The sequence below is a fragment of the Argentina anserina genome, chromosome 6 (assembly GCF_933775445.1).
Source record: "Argentina anserina chromosome 6, drPotAnse1.1, whole genome shotgun sequence".
Taxonomy (NCBI): Eukaryota; Viridiplantae; Streptophyta; class Magnoliopsida; order Rosales; family Rosaceae; genus Argentina; species Argentina anserina.
Genome location: NC_065877.1, coordinates 35,643,309 through 35,669,950, shown reverse-complemented (window position 1 = coordinate 35,669,950; position 26,642 = coordinate 35,643,309). Strand labels below are relative to the sequence as shown.

At 39.3% G+C, this 26,642-nt stretch overlaps 3 protein-coding genes across 5 annotated transcripts; 1 reads left to right on the top strand and 2 right to left on the bottom strand.

The window, feature by feature from the left end:
• Positions 1 to 4,575: 4,575 nt before the first annotated feature.
• LOC126799540 (RING-H2 finger protein ATL46-like) lies at positions 4,576 to 6,443 on the bottom strand. Its single transcript, XM_050526763.1, has one exon. It carries the CDS (start codon positions 5,999 to 6,001, stop codon positions 4,898 to 4,900), a length of 1,104 nt encoding a protein of 367 aa, XP_050382720.1. The 5' UTR covers positions 6,002 to 6,443; the 3' UTR covers positions 4,576 to 4,897.
• A 2,266-nt stretch (positions 6,444 to 8,709) lies between these two features.
• LOC126799537 (probable inactive receptor kinase At2g26730) lies at positions 8,710 to 10,563 on the bottom strand. The gene is made up of 2 exons (XM_050526759.1): positions 9,717 to 10,563; positions 8,710 to 9,418 (listed from the first exon to the last, which is right to left on the bottom strand). The coding sequence occupies exons 1-2, from the start codon at positions 10,417 to 10,419 to the stop codon at positions 8,859 to 8,861; spliced, it is 1,263 nt and encodes a 420-aa protein (XP_050382716.1). The 5' UTR covers positions 10,420 to 10,563; the 3' UTR covers positions 8,710 to 8,858.
• A 4,935-nt stretch (positions 10,564 to 15,498) lies between these two features.
• Positions 15,499 to 25,011, top strand: LOC126799520 (DNA repair protein UVH3). Of its 3 annotated transcripts, XM_050526737.1 has the most exons (18): positions 15,499 to 15,607; positions 15,700 to 15,950; positions 16,168 to 16,343; positions 16,441 to 16,555; positions 16,783 to 16,860; positions 16,934 to 17,061; positions 17,136 to 17,265; positions 17,525 to 17,602; positions 17,719 to 17,772; positions 17,927 to 18,111; positions 18,201 to 20,004; positions 20,623 to 20,817; positions 21,014 to 21,099; positions 21,324 to 21,603; positions 21,708 to 21,844; positions 22,658 to 22,742; positions 22,889 to 23,386; positions 23,976 to 25,011. In XM_050526737.1, the coding sequence occupies exons 1-18, from the start codon at positions 15,520 to 15,522 to the stop codon at positions 24,663 to 24,665; spliced, it is 5,058 nt and encodes a 1,685-aa protein (XP_050382694.1). In that variant the 5' UTR covers positions 15,499 to 15,519; the 3' UTR covers positions 24,666 to 25,011. The 3 variants fall into 3 exon arrangements, with proteins under 3 accessions (XP_050382694.1, XP_050382695.1, XP_050382696.1); XM_050526738.1 differs by lacking the exons at positions 21,014 to 21,099; positions 21,324 to 21,603; positions 21,708 to 21,844; positions 22,658 to 22,742; XM_050526739.1 differs by lacking the exons at positions 15,499 to 15,607; positions 15,700 to 15,950; positions 16,168 to 16,343; ... (1 more) ...; positions 16,783 to 16,860; positions 16,934 to 17,061 and having other exon boundaries at positions 17,158 to 17,265; positions 17,529 to 17,602.
• Positions 25,012 to 26,642: the final 1,631 nt, after the last annotated feature.

Here is a 26,642-nt window from a genome sequence, read left to right as displayed (position 1 = left end):
AGAGGGGGTTGGTATTTATAGCATGATAGCAAAACGAGTATATGGTAGGTTGAGCTAGGTAGAGTTTGACTAAAACTTCAATGGAGGAAAAATATTGAATGCCGATTCAAAGACGTATATGAGTACGTGAAGTGGTTTCATGTGAGGAAGCACGAGTGAAATTTACGGCAAGGAGAAAGATTCAACGAGCATAGCATTGAAGAGGGAAATTAATAGAGCTAGCTCGATTCTGGGTTGGTCGTTTGAAGTTTGAACTAGTATTGTGTACTCCCGTGGCTGTTTTTGACCAAAATGGAGAAATTAAGCATCTTTTAAGCTCAAACAATTCGTCGTTTTTGACTAGACAGACAAATGCTAATCTGACTATTTAGTTTTGTAACGTCTGATTAACTTGGTCTAGACGTCTAGTATTAAGCTCGCCAGGTAATTCAAATTAAGAACGATGTAGATACTCAATTGTAATGTTTTTATTACTGAGCACAAGTATAAATTAAAGGAAATGATGAAGTTGGAATTATGGGAATTTTGTAATGTTTAATGAATTAACTTGGTCTAGACGTCTAGTATTAAGCTCGCCAGGTAATTCAAATTAAGAACGATGTAGATACTCAATTGTAATGTTTTTATTATTGAACACAAGTATAAATTAAAGGAAATGATGAAGTTGGAATTATGGGAATTTTGTAATGTTTAATGAATTAACTTGGTCTAGTAAGGACGCTGAATTTGTAAATATTGTCCAGACCGAGTCATTGACATTAGATGACATGGAGACAAGAAATGTGAAATTTTAGTCGGAACAATGTGATGTAGGAGAAAAGTTCATCCCTAGAGTCAAAGTCAACAATGGGCTTCTTGATCAAGAAAAGAAAAAGAAAAAAGAAAATTGAGGTTAATTCATGCGTCATGACACTGAGGTTGACGAATTCGAAGCTCAACCTCTTTGCTAGTTTGCTTTGAACAAAACTAGAGAAGAACATTTCTTTTGTAGGTGAAGACGATATACTCATTAACGATTTGTTTCTTCTATGTTGTTTGTATGATTACAGGGTTTTATATATACTAAATTACGAATACATAGAAATAAATTAATATACATTAGATATAATTTGTTTAGAGAATATTGATGAACCGAAACGATATAGTAGTATATAGTTTTCATATAATGATTATGTATGGATTGATACATGAATCGATCGAACTTTTCTAATATATTCTTGCATTATATTTATTTTTACCAGATGTTAACAATCATATAGATATCTCGCTCTTTCAACAGGATCGGAAATAAGTATGAAGGTTAACCAAGATTAATGATTGAGAACAACACTGGTTGTGAACAAAGGCTTCCAAAAGAGCATGAAACGAAAGTTAAGCTTGCTCGGCAAATAAATTGTCAAAAGAGGAAAAATATGCTTCTTTATCATGTGCCTTTGACAATGCAAAACGTACATACTGAATGTCCAATATTATGCGCTGATTCATTTTCTAATTAACAGTCAATTAAAACCAGCCTAGCTATCAGTTGAATAAGATCCCCAATTGAGAAACCAATTAAAAACTATATTTCTGATACAGCATGGCATGAACTCTCGCAATAATCTTCATCCGTTACAGCTAGGTGTAACACCCCCAGACAAACTCATCGATGAAACAACGAATTTGGACCGTTAAAGTCGAAAACGGTCACCGGATATTCAATGCTGTTCTGTTTCCGTTACTAAAGAGAAAGAAATTACAACTGCGCAAATTTGGAACGGAAGAGAAATGTGAGCTGGTTTATACGAATACAACCTCTGAAAGAAATGACCATCCCTGCTATATTTGTATCTGGCAACACCGGCATTCCAGATTTCCGTTCCAACAGAAAGTTGCATCTATATGTCTCTCCTTCGTAACCCACGGACTCTAATACTAATTGAAAAGATAAGCGAGAAAGATCAAGAGATCAAGAGATCAAGAGAGAGAGAGAGAGAGAGAGAGAGAACACAAACAGAGCGGGAGCCCTGGCTAGTCTAGGGTTTCTCTACCTCCCTCTGTCTGTTTGTGTTTTCTCTCAACACTTATACCCACGACCTCATCAATGCCGGTTTCACCCCGAATCACCGGCATTTATGAAGATGTCATGTTCGCCAAGAGGGGGTGCTTAAATTGGATCCCTTGCTTGGTCCCGAACAGATCCAGGGAGCGGATCCCAGAAGACCACCGCGGATGTGGATGTCTGTGGTGGAAGCGGGGCTGCAAGAAGTTCCGGGAGTGGTCCGAACGTGTAGGGGGTCCGAAGTGGAAGACTTTCATCCTCCGGTTCAAGAAGAAAAACAAAAGATCAGGATACAAGCAGTTTGGGAAGAACAGGTTCAACAACTATGACCTAGCAAGTTATTCCCTCAATTTCGATGAAGGCCAGACGCAGAGATATAGTTTGGAGGATGAATACTTGAACAGAGACTTCTCGTCTCGATATGTATCCGTCCCGGCGCCGGCGAAGTCGTCCACGTTTGAGCCGAAATGGACTCTCTTTGATGAGCCAGACAGCGCATGCCTTTGTTCATGTGACGAGAGTGAAGATATTAAATAGATTAATGCGCACGACGGTGCGCCGGCTGCGGGGTTGTGCGACGCTGTGCGTGCGGCGGAATCAACGGTGGAAAATTGCGCGGTGACTACGTTTAAATGTTTCATTGCTCTTGAAAGATTATTTCCCTTTCTTTTTTTTCTCTCCCTCTCTCTCTCTCTCTTTCCCTGTGTCGAACCGTTATTGTTTCACTCAATTGGTCTGCCCTAAGTCTGCTTCTGTTTTGAGAGATAGCAAAATCTTTGAAGCTGCCTATATAGTTTGAGGTCTAAGAAGTAAAAAACTAGGGTTACTTGTTCATCATATGTTGGAGGACGTTGCTCAGTGATAGTTTCATTCTTTCTTTCAACATTGTTTTTCATTTTTTCTTTGAACATTGTTGTCTTGTTGATGAAGTGTTAGTGTTTGCAAAGATGAAGCTTGGGTAAATATGCTGTTATCCAGGAGACTTGAATGTGTTGTTGCCGCACGTAATGAATCTCTTAGTGTTGTTGTTCTTGATAAATCTCTTAATAAAATACTTCAACCATCAGCAGATCAAGCAGGGACAAAATGGAATTGTGTAGGGGACGAGAGAGAATTGCCCTAGTTAAATCGACAACTCCGTTGAACCTGGCAAGCAATCTTGGAAGCCATACCTGCTTCAACCTTTGCCATGCAATCAAAAAGAACACAAATTATCTCCCACTTGGCAAAGCAGTAGGGATAAATCTATAAACACAAGGGACAAAATCACCAGTGTATCTTATTCTATCTCTAATTGAGGTCTTGGTGACCGTGTGTTACATTTTCCCATAGGAGGCTTAAACAAAACAATATCATTTTCCATGTCCTCATATTCGAATGCAATCCCAAAATAAATTAGTAAACTAGTAATACTATTCGAATCTGTTTCTTTGAAAAAGAGTTTTGGCATTTGTTAGTACTTTGTAATTTGGTGCCCAATTGACAACTCGTTCCCCGAAACCATATCACGGGTCCTAGCAATCTTCACATCTCATTTCTTATTCGAGTACAATGTCCAAGCCTCATCTCAACTCTGGCAGTTTTGTAGCAGTGTTTGAACTTCTTACAAGTAGTACTCCCAACTATAGAGATTGTGTTTCTAACCAATTACTGTAGTACTCCCAAGTAGTACCTCAACCCAACAGGCCAACATTGAGAGGTTGTGTTTGACAGTGTTTCTAACCAACTATAGAGATTGTAGTCAAATCACTCAAATGCCTTCAAAAGGTGCAGATTTGCAGTAGTTTATTTGCACGTCAAGGGGAAAACTTAAAGGCGCATTTTTAAAAATTTGAAGGAATTTGAGTTCAACATGACCACATGGGAATGGCAAAAAGAGACCCCATTCCAGCCAATATTTGAACAAAAGGTCTCATTTCACAAGAAGGAAAGATTATGTTGTAAGCACAGCTTTCATGGATCCCACCATCATGATACTGCCTAAAAGATCACTAGAAGAACACACTAAGGTATGTCAATATATTAGATTGCAATCACATTATCATTCCAATATCAGTGGCTATGGCTAAGGTCAGAACACTCAATTCATCAAGAGCCAAAAAAAAAGTATGCAAATGACTTAACTGACAACTATGCCCTTGCAATGAATCATAAGCATGTAAAATGGAGATGAAGAACCAGAAAAAAAAGGATAGGTCAAAAGCTCAAAACCAGGAGAATCATTGCTTAGTATATTAGTATTAGTATGGAACTGTTGTCTTCTCTCAAACAATATGCAACTATGTTTAACAGGGGTGATAAAATTGGACAGAACATGGATGACACAGAAAGCTCTTTTAGACCTCTAAAAATTTCCCTTATTTCATGAAAACCTATCCACAATGCAACAATGTATAATTGACCAGAAATCTTCTGGCTGCAAACACTTTAGACCCAATCTATCCTATAGCCCTATCTGCTGAACTAGAGGAGGGTTGGATACTGCAGTAAAGATAATTGTTTGTAACCTTGCAATTAAGGTCACCAAAATATGCTGAAGTAATTGATGTGATGATTAATACACTATTCTGTAGAACACAACAATGGCATTGCCTAATAGCATGTAATTGGGCACAACTAGAGAAACCATCATACATTGTCATTCCCTAAAATCAGAAAAAAAAAACACCTTCTTCACAAAAGATAGCATCTCTGTTTCAAAGGACAAGATATGGTACAACAACAGTCATGCACTAACGCTACACACCATCACTGAATTAGAGCATTGCAAAAATATTGGAAAAGGTAAAATCAGACTAAGGTGGAACAACCTTTGATCATTCTGTTCAATTCAACTACGGTTGTAAGAATAAGGAATTATACCTCTCTTGCTTCTTCTGTTCTTCTCATCCATGGCAAGTCTGTATTAAGAGACGAAGGCATACCCATCTGTGTATCTAGTGAGTTTGAATACTTGCCCTTCTTAGACCAGAGCCAGATCTTGGAAACAGAGTAGCTTTCACCTTTAGTCACACTACCAATCTTCTTTGCCTCTACATCACTATCAATTGAAGAATTACCAATGTGTTCATCTTTTGTTAGCTTTATATTGCGACCCTGTTGATCCTTCGATAAGGCAACCCGGAGTTCTGAATTATCAAGCACATACTGATATGATCCCATTGAATAGCATCTTCTCGCATCCAATGTACTGCTACTAGTCTCCCCTCCTGCGGTCTCCCCTACAGCAGCATCTACCTTCCTAAACTTACCGAGTCTCACAGGCATAACCCCATTGTCAACAACAACTTCCTCAATGTCCACAGTCTTCTGACTAGGAGTGAACCCATTTTCTCCGTTACCAGGGTACCCGTCTTCATCTCTGTAGTCATCAAAATCAAACATTGGGTTCTCAACCGAATACCCGGGAGTGAAGAGGGTACCCCTACAAAGAGGACATGTCGAATTCGACAGTAGCCAAGTGTCTATACAGTTGATATGGAAAGCATGGCTACACATAGGAAGCAATCTGAGCTTATCTTTCTCAGTAAACTCACATAGACAAACAGCACAATCAAACGGCTCTTTCAAACCCACAATCTCCCTATACTGGAAAACAGGAAGAGCATCTATAAAAGCCTGATCCAGACCCGAATCATGAAGATGGAAGAGTTGCTGAAGCTGCCTCTGAAGAGCATCAGCAGTAGAAATTTCTGGGTACCTATTATTAGTCTGAGAAGAAGCTGAAGATGGGTGCTTTATAAGAAATCTAACAAGCAGGTGAAGCAAACCAGAGATGAAGAACAACACAGCCAAAATTACAATGATAAATAGAACAGCAGGACTGATCTTTGTCCCTGATGATGATGAAGGTGGTGATGGTATTGAGGGACTAGATTCTCTGTAAAAGGTACCAGCATATGGTGGTGGGTAGCTCATATAACCATCATTGAGCTTGACTTGTTGCTGAACCCAAGACATCTTGAATTGGGTTTTCCCAAAAACACCATCTAACTCTAGAACTCTTCTCTACTCAGAGATCAAACACAACAACAAAACCCAGTTCACTTTGCAGCTACTTGAGCTCAAATCAAACACTACCTTTTCCTCCATCTCAAACTTAAGAAATCACCAAAATTTCCTCACAACTTTAATGTACAAACAATTTCATAATCCATATGAAAAACTCAGTACTGAATAAATACCAGCATACTTAGCTTGATTCTGGGGGGTGCGGCAGTTGTGCTGCTCTAGCTCTGTTGCAGCAGAGAACCCTAAAGACTGATGAGTAACTGATGCTTAGTACAAAGAAGAGGAAAGTTCTTCTTTTTGTGTGTGTGCGTGCCTCTCTCTCTCTCTCTCTCTCTCTCTCTCTCTCTCTCTCGGCTGAAAGTGTCACTTTCTCTCTCTAGTTGAGTTTTGTTGATGGTCACCAGAGAGACCAGAGAGAGGTGACAGTGGCCAGAGTTCCTAAAGTGACAAAAAGAAATATAGGGATCGCTCCACGTGCCGGAGGGAGCGCGTGGGGAGAGGTTTGGTCAACTGCTAGCGGACAAAGACATGGGCCGGGGCGGTTTGAATAAACCCTGCCGGTGGCTCCGGTTGGATTTGTTTTGTTTGTCACATCTAGAGGTTGGTTAGGTTATTGTGGAATTAATTATGAATTAGGTTTGGTATTATTAGATATGTGATGTGATTTTGACACCTAATCTGATTGTAATGAAGGGCAATATAAAAATCCTATACATATTCCACAAGTTTTAGAAAAGGCGTTATTGAAATCTCAAGTTTTGAAACTCTTAAAGCTTTGAAAAAAACATTTTGTGTTTTATAAATATTTAAATGATGATAAAATAAATAAATGTGGATAAAAATAGGTATTAATTCAAATAAATTAATAAAATTAATTACATTAAATTCATATATTTAAATTAATAAATACATAAATTACAATTCTAGTGCTACTTTTACAAACCGGGTTTTATGGTTCTCCAATACATAACGTCATTCATCCTTACATATTGGAATGAAAGCCCCTTAAAATTCCAAATTTTCGATTTCGTCGGTATTAAAAACATTAATATCGTTTTCAGAGGCTATAGTTTGGTCCCCTTTTTTTTTTTTTTCATTTTCATAGCATGGGAGAATTTAAACGTGGATGCATTAAAAAAGAAGAAATTGTTCATTTGTTTGGTTCCTATCCGATGTTTATATTGGGAAAGGTCTCGTCCATGTATTTGCTAACAATACATGACCAAGTAATTCTTCAAAAATGCAATTTCTCTCGAGTACCTTTCTTAGAAAGAATCTGATACACTACATATAGTTGTGCGCTTATTCCAGTTTCAGCTTGTGTATACTCAATCTATCACATTCCTTGATAATCTAGGTAAAAGATATAACCTTTATTTGGGGCAACTGCGTGTGCCTTTAAGTATGAAACATATGAATTCTTTATCTTATGTTTAAAGGCAAAAATTAGGTATTTAGGTGTGAGGCCGGGTTTGGAATTAATGGCAATCACACATTAGTTGGAAACTTATTAGTAGGGGAAGATGCTGGGTTGCAGTTAGGTAAGTGAGTCGTGTATTGAAATGTCAATAAGGTTAGGTTAGAGAACAACTGAGAGTTGGGAATGTGATTACAGTTTGGTTAAGCTCTACAAAAGTATAATTCTACTAATTAACTATGTTGCTTGCATCACCTCTTTGTGATAAGGACAAGTTAACACCATCTTTACTCATAGTCAGTCCATCTAATATGCCAATGAGTTGTTAGAAGAGAACAACATATTTCTAATGATGTTCTAATGTTCTATGTATTCATGTTTGTATCTGCAGTTCTGAAGGTAAAGAAGATTTCATTAATAATCTTCGAGAATCAATATGATGATATAAGACTATAAGAGTATAAAGACTTTTAATTTGGTTCATCTGTGGATTTAAACCATTGACTTCTCGTCGGAGCGGTGACCTTTCAAAATGGGGATGGAACATGCATTCTGGTGCTATAAGCTTTCATGATTTGTGTGTTGACTAGTAGCAGAGAGTTGTGGTATTGCTTCACAAATTTGTGTTTGAAGTCATGATTTTGTCTATTACTAAGTCAGAAGCATGTTAGCACTACAAATGGTAATTGGTGCTAAGAAAAATCCCTATCTTTTCATATCAGCCATTTCAGCCAATGGAAATACCCTTCAAGCAAACTAGTGAAGATGGAGATGGGACACTACTAGCTAGTCCTTCCTTCACCTAATAGTTAGAAAATTGTGATGATTATCTCAGTGTTGGAATGCTATTGCTTTTAGACTCACTCGCTTTGATCCATTTTCTTTCTGCAGATTAGTTCTGTGATATAGTATCAGACTATCAGTAGCTAGAAGATTTAGTGCTTAACAGAAAGTTTTCTAGCTAGCAGCAAGTTTATTTGATGAAGCAAAATTTTTGGCTCCATTTTAAGGGATTGAGCCATTGAGGCCTTGACCGAGCCTAATCCTAATATACTAACCCACCTCCCTTGATCACCAGTTGCTGCGAGAACGAAAATAGGTAAAACGCTAAAATTAATAGCAGAGAAGAAGATAACTGGTTTAGTTGAAGTCAGTTCTCAACTAATTGTGAGTGTAAGACATGAGCTAGAAGGTGGTTATTGCATGTATGCTTTTGCTTATTGGATGCAAGTACAAAATCACAAAATGTGCTTATAATGATATGATATAAAGCTCTTAGTACATTAAAATACAGATATGGGAGAAAAGTGCTAATTTACTTTGCAAGTCTATATATCAACACAAATCCAACTAATTTATAAGGAGATCACTACGTTTCATAGTCATGGTTCATACATCAAAGAATGTGGATTTGTCGTCATCCTCTTTTATGTTGTTGATCATGGTAGCAACTTGTTTCATGCCTGGTCTAGCCTCCGGAGAACGATTGACACACTTTAAAGCCACCTGAAGCAAGTTCACCATCCTCTCCTCGCTTGCGCATTCCGAATATAAGGACTTGTCAAACACTTCTGCAGTCCATTCTTCTCGAACCACCGAGTGAACCCAAGATGTCAAGTCAACTCCATCGTGCTGCACAAGTTTTCCTGTAAGCAGCTCAAGAAGTATCACACCAAATCCATAAATGTCTGCTTTAAATGTAGTAGAAGCACCACTGGCAGCAGACACCTTCCTCGGTAATATTTTATCATGATCGTTGATCTCCATAAGACCATACTCGCTTATGCAAGGCTCCATGTTCTTGTTCAACAAGATGTTTGAAGATTTTAAGTTTCCATGAGCAATCCCATCTTTGTGGAGATCATCGTGCATAAAAGCTAATGTTTCAGCAATGGTTGCTGCACAGGAAAGTCTGCTTGTCCAGTTAAAGGCTTTGCCCCCTTGGTTTCCTAATTCATACAAATACCACATCAGAATCATGCAAATTTTAGATAAATTCAATACTTCTATACAGATGAATCGAGTAATTAATGGACAGCGTTTCATTTTCTTATTTCTCGAGGTGCCCTGACCCTTATTTCCGCATAACAAGTAACATATCGTCACGTTGTCACATATTAAGATATGCATGAAGTAACTAAAATCTGGGAATTTTTTTTCGGTAACGTTAGTTCTGTGCTCTTGAAAATCATTATGCATTCTGTATTTTTAATAATTAGTATTCAAATTATAACGTGAAATGCTTACCATGTATGAGCCTGAAGAGGCTTCCATTGTACTGATATTCATAGACCAGAAGTTTTTCTTGTCTGGAGGAGTAGAAGGCTAGAGCAGACAAGACATTAGGGTGCTTGGCTTGGTCTAACCTCTGCATCCTCAGCTTAAAATCATTAGTTGAAATTTTCCAATCTTTGATCCTTTTGACAACAAGGGTTGCCCCAAAATCAATGATGACCTTGTAGAGGCTACCATACTTGCCTCTTCCAAGCATCTCGGCAGGAGCTTTGAGCAACTCTTCAAAGTTTAATCCATTGACCGGGCTGGAGAGGACTACAAGTGAGGAGGAGTTCATCATAGCAGTGCTCTCGGCTGAGAAAGTTACTGAATGTTGTGCTTGACTGATTCCGCTTTTGTCCTCAGTCGATGAAGCACTATATTTGCTGACCATGCTTTCATCAACTGATGCTACCTTGTTCTTTACTGGCGCACCAACAGCCTTCTTTTCATTTTTTGTTTTGATTTTGCTACATATCCTGGAAATGAGTAACACTAGACAAACCAAGGCCAAAATACCATACCCTGAGTAAATGAGAACTTTGCTAGAGGTAAAACCCTTTGAGTGCGGCTTGTCATCTGCTGGTGCTGTAGAACTAGTGCTGTGGAGAAAGAGAAACAATGAAAAGAAGATTACGCAGATGGAAAGTTTGTTCATTTTCAATGATCTAAACATTGCTGGTGTGCACCATCTGGCGTATATTAGATGTTATTAGCCCAATGCTTGGTATTGTAGAAGAGGACTAAAACTTCAAAGCTGAGCCTGCTGAGGTTAGTTGTAAGTGCCGATATTGGCCGACTCTAGAATGAGGCATTTGGATTCTTGTTGGTTACCTTGATGCCATATAACAGTTAGTGCATAAGAAGAAGCCACTGGAATTTGGCTCATTGTATATTAATTTGAAAATATGGCGCCGGCAGCTTTATAATGGTTGGAAATGGTCTGTCAGGTCGTTTTTGAATGAGGTCATACTTGAGGTAAAAACACAGACGTACGTTAACAATGATATTAGTTGTGAGTTGTGACAAACCTTACAATTAAGCAACACCAAATTTATAAAGTTGATATTGTCAAATTGAAAATTTAGTCACTTGGTCTAGGCATAAATCAGATGGTTGAGACGAAGCTGCAAACTCTAAAGGAAATTCTACAATGCCATAGAATACAACTGTACTACAACGTACAATGCAAAGTCATTTAGGGTCCGAATGCACTTGTCTAACCACCATAACAGGGATTTGCAATTTTTTAATCCACAACCATTAGTCAAATCTCCCTTAGATTTCATATCTTATTTGTAAACTATTGGTATTATCATTCCCTATCAATAAGCTCATCATAGTGACTGCATCTTTGGGTAGTTGGCTTGATGGAATATTGAATTTCACAAAACTGAAAGCTTAAGACAAAGATAGCAATATTTTTCAGAACAGATTCGCATCCTTGTGTGTTCACATGCTTCTTATTCGGCTCAGATCTCAATAGACAATCTGATGATGCTAAACTTGTATTTGTAGTTGTATATATGTAACATGTCATTCCCTGCTTGTCTGTGTGTATATGCATATACTTATATACATATGTATATGAACTATGGTAAATAATATTTATGTGCTTTTCCTGCTAAATTCCAATTACTACTGGTGAATTAATGAAGGTTTGTTGTAACTCTCAGCCTCAGCTGTAATTTGAAGACTAAAAATTGAGAGGAAAGGTTTTAGCTGCACAAAGTAGATTACAAAACTATGTAGATTCTTGTACTGAAATTCAGTACTGTGTGAAAGAAAAGGGTGACCCATTTCATAGTTTCTTGTTCTAACATTTTATCAGAATCTACTCAAAAACCCCTATCGATCAGAAAATGGAAATGTATATTTATACATAGAGCTGTCCAATTCATTAGACATCATCCAGACCAGTATGTTTTATACAACGCTCAGGATTTGTAACATGAAAACAAGACATATGGTCTACGACAATAAGTGGAATAAACAAAAATTGGCCTGATTCTGATGAATGAGGCAACTCAAATTAAGAACTTACCTCATGATGTGAACATCCTCTGAAGTGCTTCACAGGCTCAATGCTTACTGCTAGCTAGCGGTCTAGGCTACAAGAAGTAGTACATGGAACCTTATAGACGCCGGTTACTATCTAATGGGAGGTACAGCAGGATTGGAGTTTTGGACAAGGCAGAACCTGTACAAGGGAAAAGAAAATTAGGATTAAAAAGAAAGGAATTATACTTAGCCTTTGAGAACAGAAAATCCTTTACTATGTGAAACAGTGAAAGAAACCAGAGCCAAGCAGATCAACAAAATAAGATATATAACTTTGAAAGGAGTCTCATTTGCATTATATTTAGGATCCATCATGCATCCATGCAGATAAGGCAGACTTGTACACTGCACACATAAGTTTCACAACAACTAGCTTCAGCAAGTTTTGAACATGCTAATGCACCATAAGTTGCTCAGCCAAAACCCCAACAACATCATCTAAGCCAGTTTCCAACATGCTTCCCATCTCTGAATCAACTAAGACGTTTCTCACTGAAGAATGCGTATTGGATCATGTGCAGCGTTGGCAACAGTAACGAACATGTACTTAACCAAAAGTAGGATGAATGTGCCGGATGCATATCCCAGACCGTCAATATATTGGTGTGCATGATTCAAAGCTTAAGCAAAAGAAAGCATTTTATAGTTAAGCACACATCGGGCAACACCATGAATTGATGGTAACATCCAAGGCATATATGCAGGATCAGAATAGCATATTACACACTTATTTTGACAGATTCATAACAGCCAACACTCAGCTTTCAAATATTTACTAGATATATCAGCAAATATTCAAGCACATTCTTTGGACATTCTTTTTTTGAAGGGATTCTGTAACACTGCAAACTGGTGTGTCATCCAGGTTTGGCTGCGCGCGATGGCCTCGATAGTGCTGTGGAGGTCGTCATTCTGTGACCGGAGGACCTCTGTTTGGGTTTGCAAGCTATCAACCGCGGCTTGGAAGGTATGGAGCTGGTCGATGGAGATAGACACAGCCTGGGGTGTGGATCGGGGCGGAATGGTGGTGGAGTATGGATGAGTAGGAGGGGTGGTGCGCGGAGGGGTAAGAGCGACCTGGTGGGTAGGGAGGGATGGGAGTGTTGATTCCCCCTCATCGGAACCAAGCTCTGATACCAGACGTTGAAGGCTAAACATGTTAAACAGCGATAAGCGTGGACCAACTGTACGTGGACCAACTGTACCGATATTGTCCCAACTTAACCACCTCACATGTGTTGGGTTTTAATCACAAAATGCCTCGGTACAATTGGTTATTATCCACCCACTTATAAGTTTTATTTTCTTTGTCACTTCTTAAATGTGAGATCTCTCATCTCCAACAAAACACAAGTACACAACTCCATCACCATATTCCTGCCCGTTAATCACCTTGTATAAATTGGTGGAGTGATCAAATCCAAGTTCATATAAGTGTTTGTGCACATGTAAAGGCTCCCGTGGTAGTCTCCATATTGATGTCCTAGATAGTTTCTTGGATTCCTTGGTTACAGGGTTGATCAAACTATAACTGTAGTCGCCACAACATAAGTGAGACAAGAACAAACCATTGCAGGAATAGAGGACGAAGGGTCTCCAATCAAGTCCACCATTTGGAAGATGACTGTAAACAAAGTCGAGCTCTGTGGGTGCCGATACTAAACCATCAAAATTAAGGACAGCCATGGCTTTGATACACACCTAAAACGGCACAAAGACTCCACTGGTAGCCTTGACAAAGTGTCATACTGTGAACCCAAAGAAACGCCCGGAACCGCGCTCGAGATGGCCGAATTCGCGTCCGAAATGATCGAAATACGCTACGAGTACGTTGAAAAAGACAGTTATACACCTCCTTAGATCTAACCGCGAGCGCCGTCAAAAACGACGCGTCGTTAGCCGTTGTTGATATAAAGAGTCCGATCTTCATCTTTTGTTGAAATTTTAAAAAAAAGACATTTCATCTCGTCGTCTGCTTCGCCCTCATCCTCCTTGTTTCTCTCTCCTCCCAAACCGCCGAGCCGAAAACCCCGAACCCGACCCGCTACGGCTTCGGGCTCCTCCCTTCCGCGGTCAAGAACTACACCGTCAACCCCGCCACCGGCGACTTCGTCGTGGACCTCGGCGATGCGTTCTAGATCACGCTCCCGCCGGACAACTACCTCGCCACTTATTCCAAGAAAGTCACCGGCAAAATCAACCACGGATCGCCGAGATCAACGCATCAGCGTGAGGGTGTTCTACCAGTGGTGGTCGATCACCGGAATCAGGTCCAGCGGCGAGAATCTGGTGTTTGGGGTCGGCATGGTCTTGGCGAAGTATCCGTCCAAGAACTTCAATGACAGTCCGGCCTGCGAGGGCGGCCGCTGCTGCCACTTGGCTTCTTAGCAGGTTCGAATTTGTAACGTATACCTGCGGAGTACACGCACACTTAACACCCCATCCCATGAAGGTATGTGGGGGAAGACTTCATGTACATGTACACATGATCATTTTGTCACCTTGCGGACATAGAAGTACGATACTTTCCAAAATTGAATGAGACCAGGAGATTCGAGTTTGTCTATTATACATCATCGTTCTTACATTCAACGGTTGAAAACTTATATTATTTTTTCGACTCCACTTATAAAACAATATGGATAATCAGATGTGAGATATATTAGTATGCATCAATATATACTAGACTTTTCCAGTTCGTTATTGTGTATGTTATGATATAAAATGGTAGCTGATAGATACGGAGACGTTGGAGTGAAGCCACTTGATTGTAACTGAAATGAGCTCCAGAACCATGTTTCAGTTGACATAAGATACCCTCAGATGAGATGAATCCAGTACTAGGTGAGAACAAGATTCTTAGAGCACTGCCACTGCGGCGAGCACTACCACTGCGGCGCAAGCAACATCTTTATGCACCATCTATAAGCTTCTTCTTCCTCCTCCCATAGTGCGTGCCGCTCCGTGCCCTTCTGTCTAAAAGAAAAGATGCTAGCTAAATAAATCCTACACTTGAAATTCTGACTACAATAGCTCTGGAAAGAAGTCGATGTTCATTAGATATCCCTTTACCAGATTATACAATACAAAGTCAAAAAATTAGAAGAAACCCCTAGAAACCATATATTACTCCGATGAACATACTGCATATCTCATTCAGATACTAAATCACTAGTTCCTAATTTAATACCATTCTGAGTAATAATTTACCATAACTTAAAAATCACCGATTCACAGACAATAGTGAAATTGGAGGCTTAAATCAGGAACCTTCAAAGACAATAGTGCAGATACGAGAATATTCAACCACACATTCACAGATATTCTGAATCAAATTTTCAAATTCTACACAAAAAAGACAAGATATTTCAGCAAAAAAATAAACTAAATTTAGAAACCTGTTCAATGAAAACTACAGAACAAAACTAAATGTGACAAATGATCCAGAAAAACTCAAGAACTAAATTTGACAATGATTCAGAAAAATTAATTCACCGGAAGAAACCTGTTCCTCTTTGGCTCTTTGTCGTCACACAAAAGCCTTCCTCAGTTGAGGAGTCCGACCCGAGAAACTAACCCGACCCAAAGCGGTTATTTAAGACCTTGAGGCTAATACGACATCGTTTCATTCCTTTCGCTCCCAACCGCCACACATATATAAACCCTCCCGGCGGTGAAATAATTGGAGAAAAAAAGTCGGAGAGCATTTCCAGAAATGGGAGTCCACGGTCTCTGGGAACTACTCGCCCCCGTCGGCCGCCGCGTCTCCGTCGAAACCCTAGCCGGACGAAGACTCGCCATTGGTAACTCCTCCCTTCCCCTCCTTCGCCTCTAAAACCCTAACTCATTCCCCACCGTTTCAACTCCACGCTAATCAATTCCTCCTTCTTCGCAGACGCGAGCATATGGATGGTTCAGTTCATGAAGGCAATGCGCGACGAGAAAGGCGAGATGGTCCGCAACGCGCATTTGCTCGGCTTCTTTCGCCGGATTTGCAAGCTGCTCTACCTCCGCACCAAGCCGGTGTTTGTTTTCGACGGCGGAACGCCCGCTCTCAAGCGCCGCACTGTGATCGCGCGCCGGAGACAGCGTGAGAATTCTCAGGCCAAGCTCCGTAAGACCGCCGAGAAATTGCTCCTCAATCATGTAAAGAACAACTCTCTGATATCTTCATTTGAGAATTTCGTGCTTTTCCTGATATTTCATTTGAGAATTTTGTGCTTTTCGACTTCATATTGAATGACATCAATTAACTGTGTGGTTTGGTTGAAATGTACGGTTACTTTTTATTGTTATTATTACTATTATTATTTATTTTTGTAAGTTTTGTTTAATTTATTGTAAATTTGATTAACTCTAATAGCTTAAGTCGATGAGGCTGAAAGAATTGGCAGAGGATATTAAGAATCAGAGGGAGACTCAAGAGAGTGATACCAAGGGTAAGGGAGTATCGGATGAAGCTGGTGTTTTGGGGAGTAGTATTTTAGAAGGAAATGATCCGGCGTTGAAGCGTTGCGACCAGGAAAAGCTGGATGAAATGTAAGCGGAGAATACATTTGGAGTTGGTAATGTGTTGATTATGATTTTGTAATGTGGTAAGATTAGTTATGTAGTGTGGATTTGATTATGGTTTCAGGTTGGCAGCATCGATTTTGGCAGAGGAAGAAGGGGGTTTAACGAATTGTTTGTCTAGTACTTCTGCTGCTGTTCCTTGTGAGGAGGATGGCGATGAAGATGAAGAGTTGATACTCGTAAGTTGTACCAGACTTTTGAAATCGTTATTTTGTTTCTAGCTCATAACATGCGAATGTTATTGGTTTAAAGCAATTATGGCGGTTTACTTGCCATCCAGTTTCTTGAGAATGTAGATACCCTGTTTGTGGTTTTGTTGTCTTATGCCTCAGTTCCTTCGTGCCTATGAGTTTCTATAAGGGATGTTGAACTTTTCTGTCTTCGTTGCTTGTAATTTATCTTGCAGCCAGAGATGCATGGTGATGTAGATCCAGCTGTGTTGGCTGCGTTGCCTCCATCAATGCAGATTGGACTTCGTTTGCAGGTAAGCATCTATATTCCATATATTCGGTTCCAAAAAGTGAAGCTCAGGGAATTGATTATGGGTTCTTGACCAGACAAATAAGCAGGCGAATGATGCTAAGGGTAAGAGGATTATGTCAGACCCCACTGAGGTAGTAGGAATCAATTCAGGAAAACCTGATGCAGTATTGAGTAATGTTGATCAAGAAAAGCTAGACGAAATGTAATTGCCTACAAGATTATTTAGTTCTATAAGTTTGTGATTGGATAAAAATTGATATTTTACTTTTAATTTAGGATTGCAGCATCTATTGCAGCAGAGGTAGATGCGAGTGTAACTAATAATGCATCAATATCAACTACCTCTATTCTTGTTGATGAGGATGTGATTGAAGAGGAAGATGATGAAGATGAAGAGATGATACTGGTATGTTTATAGAGGTCAATTGTGGATATACACCAATTAATGTGTATTAACTATAGTATTTGAGAAATTTTAATTGCATGGTCAATGAATGGAATATGAGTGGATAGACACCAGAATAGCTTAACCAACACCAAAACCTTAAACCAAACATTATTAGTCTTTGGGTTTTTGGGATCTGGTGCCTTGTCTTCACTAATCACGAGTCATCTTTATTGTGTTTGAGTATGGTGAATGTGTATACTTATACTCTGTATTGTAGCCAGCAATGCATGGTGATGTTGATCCAGCTGTATTAGCAGCATTGCCCCCATCAATGCAACTTGATCTTCTTGTTCAAGTAAGCACTTTATCTGAACTGGCTATGATTTTTTTTTGCTGTCATGATTTTATTTAGTAATTTGTAAATATTTTATTCTGATGTGAGTCATTGGCATATTTTTTCTTTGCTTTTAGATAAGAGAGAGATTGATGGCAGAAAACAGACAAAAGTATCAGAAGGTCAAAAAGGTTGGTTCCTATGGAAGTGTTCATTATCTATCTGTCTCTACAGTTTTATTCTCATTAATGACCAGACGTTGCATTACACTTTTTCACCTATACTCTTGAGCTTGATGGATTATTAAGTCTGGGTCCGTTCTCGTTTGTTCTTCCTACTTATTAGGATCCTGGAAAGTTCTCCGAGCTACAAATACAATCCTATCTTAAAACTGTTGCTTTCCGTCGGGAGATAGATCATGTGCAGAAAGCTGCTTCTGGAAGGGGTTTCAGTGGTGTCCAGACTTCACGGATAGCCTCTGAAAGCCACAGAGAATTTATCTTCTCATCATCATTTACTGGTGATAAACAGTGAGTAATAATTTTTGTTATTCTTTGATTTTCCATGATTGCGACTTTGCTAGTATTAACTTTGTGAGGTTTAACGTTAAATGGTTCAGAGTACTTACTGCTGCAAGAGCTGAGAGAAGTGGTTACAAGGAACAAGCACTGAAAGAGCACTTTTCTAATGTGAAGAATAGTACTCCGTCTACCGATAATGCAACTGCATCAAACCCTGAAGAATCTCAAAGGGTTTTTGATGGCAACATTGAGACTTATTTGGACGAAAGGGGCAATGTTAGAGTCAGTAGAGTAAGAGCTATGGGGATCCGTATGACCCGTGATCTGCAAAGGAACTTGGATCTGATGAAAGAGATGGAACAGGAAGAAACCAATGCAAACAAGATAACCAATGGTGGGAATATGCTAACTAAGAATAACACTAGCAGCATTTTGAGAATGACCCATAGTAATGAAACAGATAGAGAAACATCACGTTATGATAATGGGAATTCTGATAACATTGGTGGGCCAAAAAATCATCCTGGTCAAAACAAGGTTGCTGAATCCTTACTCGGGGATAAGATCTTGGTTGAGAGAAATGATCAGCACGTTTCAAAATTCGGCACTCCTATAGAGATATCCATTGAAGATGATGGTGATGCAAAGCATTTTGATTCTGAGGATGATTTATTTGCTCGTTTAGTAGCAGGTAATCCTGTAACTATTTCTACAGCTGATGATACTCTAGAAAAACAAATTTCTGGTTCCGATTTAGACTCTGACTGGGAGGAGGGGACTGTAAAAAGTAGTAGTTTTCCTGTTAATACTGAATTGAATAGTGATCCCCCTTATTTGAAAGCCAACAATAGTGATGACAGTGAAGTGGAATGGGAGGAAGGATTTTCTGGACTTGCTGAAAATACCTCATCTTACCTCGGCAAAGAAACAACATCTAAAGGTTATAAGGAAGAAGAAGCTGATTTGCAGGAAGCAATAAGGAGGAGTCTTGAGGATATAGGGGATGAGAAGTGTGGTGCATCATTGGAAGATGAAAAGTTGAAATCTTATTTACAAGAGGCTCATAAAGCTACAGGAAATATTGATAGAGAAACAAAGATGGTTGACCCACAGTTCAGCAGCCAACAAACTGAATCAGTTGTTGAGGATATAGGGGATGAGAATTGTGGTGCATCATTGGAAGATGAAAAGTTGAAATCTCATTTACAAGAGGCTCATAAAGCTACAGGAAATATTGATAGAGAAATAAAGATGGTTGACCCACAGTTCAGCAGCCAACAAAATGAATCAGTTGTTGATGGAATTGCAAAGCCAAACAGTGTAAGATACTTGGGCTCTTCTTCAGAACAAGTAATGCGAGATGCAAGTTTAAGGGACAATTTAGAAGGAGAAATGCACTCGGCAATATCTGTTACTCCTTCTGGCACAACTGAGGTTCATGCAATGAGGGAACAAGTCTTGGGTACTTTAAATGAAAGTGGTGGCTTATCATCTGTTCCTAATGTGTGTGGAAATACTAATGCTGATACTATTAATGATGTTACGGATGGGGTTGATGCCCAGAAGGATGATGCTGAAACAGAATCATCATGTCATTTGGTTGTAATGGCAATCCCTTCTTCCATAAGAGAGACATCAGCAAACAAGATGACAGAAAAATTTGATAGTTATAAGAAACAGATTAGGGAAACGAGTCATGACAATATTTCTCAGGAAATTGGTCACAATCTGGACAAATCCCCTGTTAAGGAAATTGATAATGCGGATATTGAAGTCACTGAAGCTAATTTGGAGGAGGAAATGCTAATCTTAGACCAAGAATGTATGAATCTGGGAGATGAGCGGAGACGGCTTGAACGTAATGTAGAATCTGTAAGCAGTGAGATGTTCACTGAATGTCAGGTACCTCCTAAATATCTGTCAGTAGGCATTATCATGACTAAAATTGCAGTAGCTGTCTGTAAGAGACAAGTTCTTTCTGTTATTTATCTTTAATTTTATGTGTTTTCTCATCAGAGTAAATATCTCCCTTGACTCTTATAGACAATTGATGTGCAATCCTATGTAATCACAGAATTTTATAGTTAGTTTTTTGTATTTGAAAGCCTCGTGAAGGTATTGATTTACCAAATTTTATACCTTATTATATACTTTACAGAAATATCAATACAGTTCTCCAACTTCTTGAGCTTGTGGCACACACTTTCTTTTTTCTTTTACTGGAACATGCATTTGAAATTATATATGCATGTGTGTGTGCATATGCTTATTATTTTTTTTCTTTTTTCACTTCACATATGGATATGCAATTGCTGCAGCTCTCCAATTGCCTCTCTTTAGAGTATAAAACACTTCTGAGGATGCTTGTCACAAATGTGAAGGGATATTATTCTTTTTTTTATTCCTTTCACCTGGATAGTCATTGTTTGCTAAATCTCTTTGATTCATTGTCAGCGTATTCCTTTGCTCCTTGAAAATGACAGAGTTACTCAATATTTTTGTGCATCCTATTTTTTGTAGGAGCTGTTGCAGATGTTCGGTATACCCTACATTATTGCACCAATGGAAGCAGAAGCCCAGTGTGCATATTTGGAACTGGCGAATCTTGTTGATGGTGTTGTGACCGATGACTCTGACGTATTCTTGTTTGGAGCACGAAGTGTTTACAAAAATATTTTTGATGATCGAAAATATGTTGAGACATATTTTATGAAGGTCTGGATCTTGGGCTTGTGTTCTAGTCTATTTCATATAACCAATCAGACATATACTGCAGTTCCATTAATTCAGGAATTTATAATGTTGCCAATCATGTATCTTTCATTAATTTCTTTTTTCAACGATGCATTATAGATTGAAAGATCTATGTATATGACAAAGTTTGTATGCTCAAACTTTTTTCTCTTGTCAGGACATTGAGAGTGAGCTTGGCCTAACCAGGGAGAAGTTAATTCGTATGGCACTTCTTCTTGGTAGTGATTATACTGAAGGGGTTAGGTAAGTGTTTCTGGTTCTATTTTCCTTTACTTCTGGTTCTATTTTCATTTAGCACTTAGAAAAGGTTGGTTGTCTCATTGAATGTTTATGGATTTAGCTTTTCAGAATATAAAAGTTAAAACAACATATTCACATTCGGACAAACTATAAACATTGGTAATGCTATGAGAAAAGCGCAATAAATATTTTCAATGATTATTGAAGTCTTTTGGTTTCTTACGCAGCGGAATTGGCATTGTCAATGCTATTGAGGTTGTAAATGCATTTCCGGAGGAGGATGGCCTCCATAAATTTCGAAATTGGATTGAATCACCAGATCCTACCATCCTTGGTAAGTTGGATGTTGAGTCTGGATCAAGTACAACGAAAAGAGGGTCAACCCTCGGGAAGAATGATACAAATTCAAAGAGTCATATGGATGAGAAAAGCAATTGTCAAGATCAAGAACACAAGCAGTCAGATGATCCGACTGAGGGTGTAAAGCAAATTTTTATGAACACGCATGTAATGAAGTTAACATGTTTATCAGTCTAGATTCCACACCCCCCTCCTTTTATCTGTATATTGAAGAGGTTGTAATGCATGATACTGAATTTTATTTTTTGCAGAGAAAAGTGAGCAAAAATTGGCATATTCCGATATCTTTCCCGAGTGAAGCAGTTACTTCTGCCTATACCTGTCCACAAGTGGACAAGTCGACTGAGCCTTTCACATGGGGAAAGCCAGATCATTTGGTTCTTCGCAAGTAAGTTCTCTAATACTTAGGTTTTGAATGTCTTTGAGGTTCAGTGTTGTAGTAAGTGTATCCTTTTACTTTCAGTGCATCAGATCAGGAGAATGTTGTGTGATACATAAATTTGTTTGGAAGGAAAAATGTTAGTAATATAAATATATACCTATGTAAGTTATGCCTTCCTGCATCTAGCTTAGAAATATAATATGTTTATTTTGTGCTGTGCTACTTTGAATAACACACTAGCACTATTTATTAGAGAGATATCATCCTACTTTCTGGGATGGAATTTTAGTCAAGGCACCATTTTAATGAGCATATAGTGGGTCAGGCCCTTGGTGATCTGAATATTGAATGCTCGAACTACCTACCTTGTTATTTTAGGGAATCTGATCTTTTACAAAGATTGGGGTTCAGCAGAAGACTCCAGTTTCAATTATCCAGCCTGGTCTGCAATTTGAACTTAAGAGGATGCAATGAAAAGTAGATGCAAATGGAAGAGGAAGTTAGGCCTATAAAAAAACTGATGACAATTAGGCCTTTATACTCCAGCTCTAGACACTTGAGTACAATTGACTGATTTGAGGCTGCAATGGAATTTTTAATAATTGCATACCCACCTAAACCTGCTTCATCAATGCTGTCGTGAAATTAGTGTCTAATACTAAGGTACCATGGAGGGGTTTAAACCCGAGACTGCATTTATTGGAGAGAAATATGGGCCTTAACCATGGGCTCACACTGTGTATCTCCAACTCATATGGTGTTTCTGATGTATTGGTGCGTAGTTAGTCCAACCATTCTGATCCGCTCTGTTGCATGTAGATTATGCTGGGAAAAGTTTGGTTGGGTTAGCCAGAGGTCAGATGAACTGCTAATCCCTGTTCTGAAAGAGTACAACAAACATGAGGTTGGCACTTGCTCAGTTACTCTCAGTTACTCTCTCTCTCTCTCTCTCTCTCTCTCTCTCTCTCTCTCACACACACACACACACACACACATTGTCGTGTCTATTATTTTCATAAAGGTGAATTTTTTTTTACATGTTTGTGAAAGACTCAACTGCGGCTGGAAGCTTTTTACACGTTCAATGAAAGATTTGCAAAAATTCGTAGCAAGAGGATTAAGAAAGCTGTCAAAGGTATCACCGGGGATCAACCTTCGGAATTGATGAATGTCGCTGCAGAAGAAGGCTCTAATACTAGAAAGAAGCAAAGTATAAGTACTGATGAAGTTGGGATTAACAATTCAGATAACTATGTAGTCAGAACTGAGAAAAGCACAGTTAGAAGTCAGAGTAATTCTAAGGGGAAATCAAATCGTAAGCAGTCAGGTAAAAGGAAAACTTCTGAGGATGGACAAACCAATAGAAAATCAGATGCAAATGGAAGAGGAAGCCGACGAGGAAGAGGCACTAGTAGGGTACCTAGAAGAGGGAATAGAAAAGTAGGTACCAGCTCTCCAGAATCTCAAAGCACCTCTAATGATTGTGAAGAAGCTGATGAGTTGGAAAATCATAAGGCGACATTTAAAAGCTCAGAGGAAATGCGCAGGGTAAGCTTCACAATTTATTTTTGTTCAATTTATATTTTAGTTTATCTAGAACAACAGAAATATATGACTATTTGGTTATCATTGCATTTTTGGTAAGCTCAGGCAATAAATTTTCTTTTTCATTGCATTTTCCCCTGTTTTCATTTGGTTATCTGGCTTTCTTTTGTTGAGGTTTTGGTTGTAGTGACATTCATTGTAGAAAAGAGGTAATGGCGTAACAGATAATTGGAGAATAAAAGGATCACTGTATTTGGTACTACCAACTGCAACATGTTTTGCATTGAGTTTCAAAAATGAAGTTTCCCTGTTCTTTTTCCTCACTACTGGAAAACAGTTGCTGACTAGGATTCTTAGACTTCTCCTTTGATCGTCATGGCTATCGTAAATGTTTTAGGAAATAGTTGTTGCTTAGATTAGTTGAGAAGTATAAACAAGGGTATGATGCTGAAAGCAGTTTCCTATTGAGTGTAACTACAGTTGATGGGTGATGGTGGTATGACCATTTTTTAGGACTACCTAGGATATTCCATGTATCATATTGAATATTTCTGTAGGTTGACTTTGTTTTACTTGACATCCTCATTTGCAGTCTGGGCGGTTACGGAAGCCTGTGAATTACAGAGTCAATGACATGGACATAGATGACCTGGATCTCACTGACAGCAGTGCCTCCCACATGGAGGCTGGGAAACAAGTTCTATCCAAGGCCGACGGCAGATGTGATGAAGTTGTTTCAGGTGTCAATGAATCGATACAGAATAGTGCAGGGAAGTCGTCTCCAAAGGAGAACCAGAGTAAAGATTACCTTGAAGTAGGCGGTGGGTTCTGTCTCTCTGAAGATGAAACTTATGAACCAGGTTTGAGCAATGTTGATCGATATTTTCAGGCTGATGTTTCTGAAAACAACACTGAAATGGTAGGGCAAATTGGTGAGGATGAAAATGAGATTGGTACTAACCGAGATGGAATTCATGATCGAGCTACAGCTGCTACTCTATTGAGAAATGGTGACCTTTCTGATAACTCTGGCTTCCTCAATGAAGCTGATATCAGTCATGTGCCAGTTCAATATAATCTTCCCACAAAAAGACCGTTAGTAGGATTACCAGGCAGTAGGACATCTGCATGTGATTCAGAACAGAGCGTAAATCATTATATTGGTAGTGATCATTCCACCTCCGTTGCGTCTCTGCAGGAGGATACAGTAGATTATTCTGGACAGCCACCTATCAGAGCTCTGAGTGCGATGCCATTTCTAAAGAAAAAGAGGAAGCGTTGAGGTCGCATATCTGGTAAATGTAAATTATTTCACGTATTCTTTGGGTTTGGAGAAAATTTTCCTGGTGTATATAGAATGGGTTGCTCATGTTTGGTGAGGATATTACTTTCCATTTATCTCCGTCCATAGTGGCCAGTTGGCTAGCGGCTGCAGTTCTCTGAGTCTACTATGTTTATTTTTCTTGTAGGTACATAAAATGCTTGTATGCTATTAATTTCGATTTGAGTTTTAGTAGTCTTTAATAGCAGACCTCCAAGCACTCTGGCCCCATTGACAATGGTCAATTTCAGTGTATGGTTTTCTGCTTGTATTGTCGAGTGGCGAGCTAGATAGAATTGACTAAGGATTCAAGAAAGAAATTTTGCCTTGTGTCCTAACATATGAGTCCTAGGGAGGATGATTAAGTAATGCGAATGTGGTTATGCACATTGATCACTCTACAATCACCTACAATCACCTTAATCGCTCTACGTAATGTTCTTCAACACAGTTGCCCCTGCAAACACCTCGTAAACAGGACGTTCTGATTTGACACCATATCTTGTTCTTGGCGGTTTGATCATCATTCCGAGTTGAATTTGCAATTATACTTCATATTATCATCTCAAAGCCGGCCGTAGAATTGAAGATTATTAGAATTTTTCCAAGAAACATGTTACCTGTGAGGCTGTGACATATGCGCGGTACACTCTTTTCCACATTCGATCAGAGTTACTTTGGTCGTATGAGTTCACATTCGTCATTCGATTAGAGTTATTTTTTTTATTCATGGCAATGACCTGTTCTTTTTGGGGCCCCCAATGCTCATGGGCACTCACGTGCTCAAGCAATGTCAGTCCACGATTGGATCTACATGGTATCCCCACAACATAAGGTAATACCTCCAATATGAGACTAATCCCTACAGGGGCCCATATGAAATGGTTCCTACCCGTTATTGCACCTGGGCGCTTTGACCACAGTAATGTCCTTAGCGGCCCAACGAAAGCCGAGCTCTTCGCTTTCAAGACCCATTAGAAACGCTGAGGTGTGTAATGTCATCGCCAACGATCGAACCCGTGACTAATGACACATTTAAGCTCTGGTCAAAAGAGTTACCGCGGTCAACAACCACTACACCAAACTCCGTGGTTTCTGATAGTTATTTTTGTCCCACGAGGTTTGCAATTTGGAGGACTATCTAGCAAATATTATATAGATGTGGCTCTCCATGTAATAATTTTTTATGTCCTTATAAATGGAGGAGTCAGATGCCGCGGGAACGGTGTTCTATCTTCTTCTTCCTAAACACACAAAAACCCGATAACAATAGGAACTTCCGTTGAACCTCCGATCTGATTGAGTCAAGATAGATATTATCTCTTCATTCCCGGTCTGGTTAGGTGAGAGGGAATCCTAGTTGCATCAGATTAACCAAATCGATTTATGTAGTGGGATCTTGGAACCGACGGACCGAGCAATGGAGGAGATGGACATGGAAGAGAAGTGTTTTTTTCTACCATATAAAGCGAACCCCCCAGCTTCCGACGGTGGGGACAAGGTGCTCATCTCTCTAAGTTATTTAAAGGGTAAGAGGCGTCCGTCTTAACCCCAACATGCCCGTTTCTTATGAACCATTTACTGCCGTAGCTGAAGCGGTGTCTCGCCATCGTTCTCTCAATTTTGAAGCAGCCGAGCAATGCGAATCACTTCTCACGGGTTTTCTATGAGGCTCTCACAACAACCATGGGTGTCCCCCCATGTCGAACAAGTTTAACTTGTTCGAGAGCTGTTCGCGGTTGTCGCGGCGGCTGTTTCGACCAACAACGTTAATGTGGGTGTGTTTGACACCACTCTCATCTGTCCACGAGTTGGAGATGGAAGTGAAGATGTATCTCTACCCAAATTGATTCCTGCGAGTAGATCATTCATTCAGGGTTTGGAGCCGGTGACACTAATTGATGGGGCACTCACACTCACGCCGGAGTGTCCCATTTT

Bases quoted from the DNA above. Each gene is read 5' to 3' on its own strand.
- LOC126799520 (XM_050526737.1), top strand. From the start codon at position 15,520: ATGGGAGTCCACGGTCTCTGGGAACTACTCGCCCCCGTCGGCCGCCGC. The intron at 16,344-16,440 runs GTAAGCGGAGAA...TTATGGTTTCAG, and splicing joins CAGGAAAAGCTGGATGAAAT to GTTGGCAGCATCGATTTTGG. The intron at 17,266-17,524 runs GTATGTTTATAG...TCTGTATTGTAG, and splicing joins AAGATGAAGAGATGATACTG to CCAGCAATGCATGGTGATGT.
- LOC126799540 (XM_050526763.1), bottom strand. From the start codon at position 6,001: ATGTCTTGGGTTCAGCAACAAGTCAAGCTCAATGATGGTTATATGAGC.
- LOC126799537 (XM_050526759.1), bottom strand. From the start codon at position 10,419: ATGTTTAGATCATTGAAAATGAACAAACTTTCCATCTGCGTAATCTTC. The intron at 9,419-9,716 runs GTAAGCATTTCA...TGTATGAATTAG, and splicing joins CCTCTTCAGGCTCATACATG to GAAACCAAGGGGGCAAAGCC.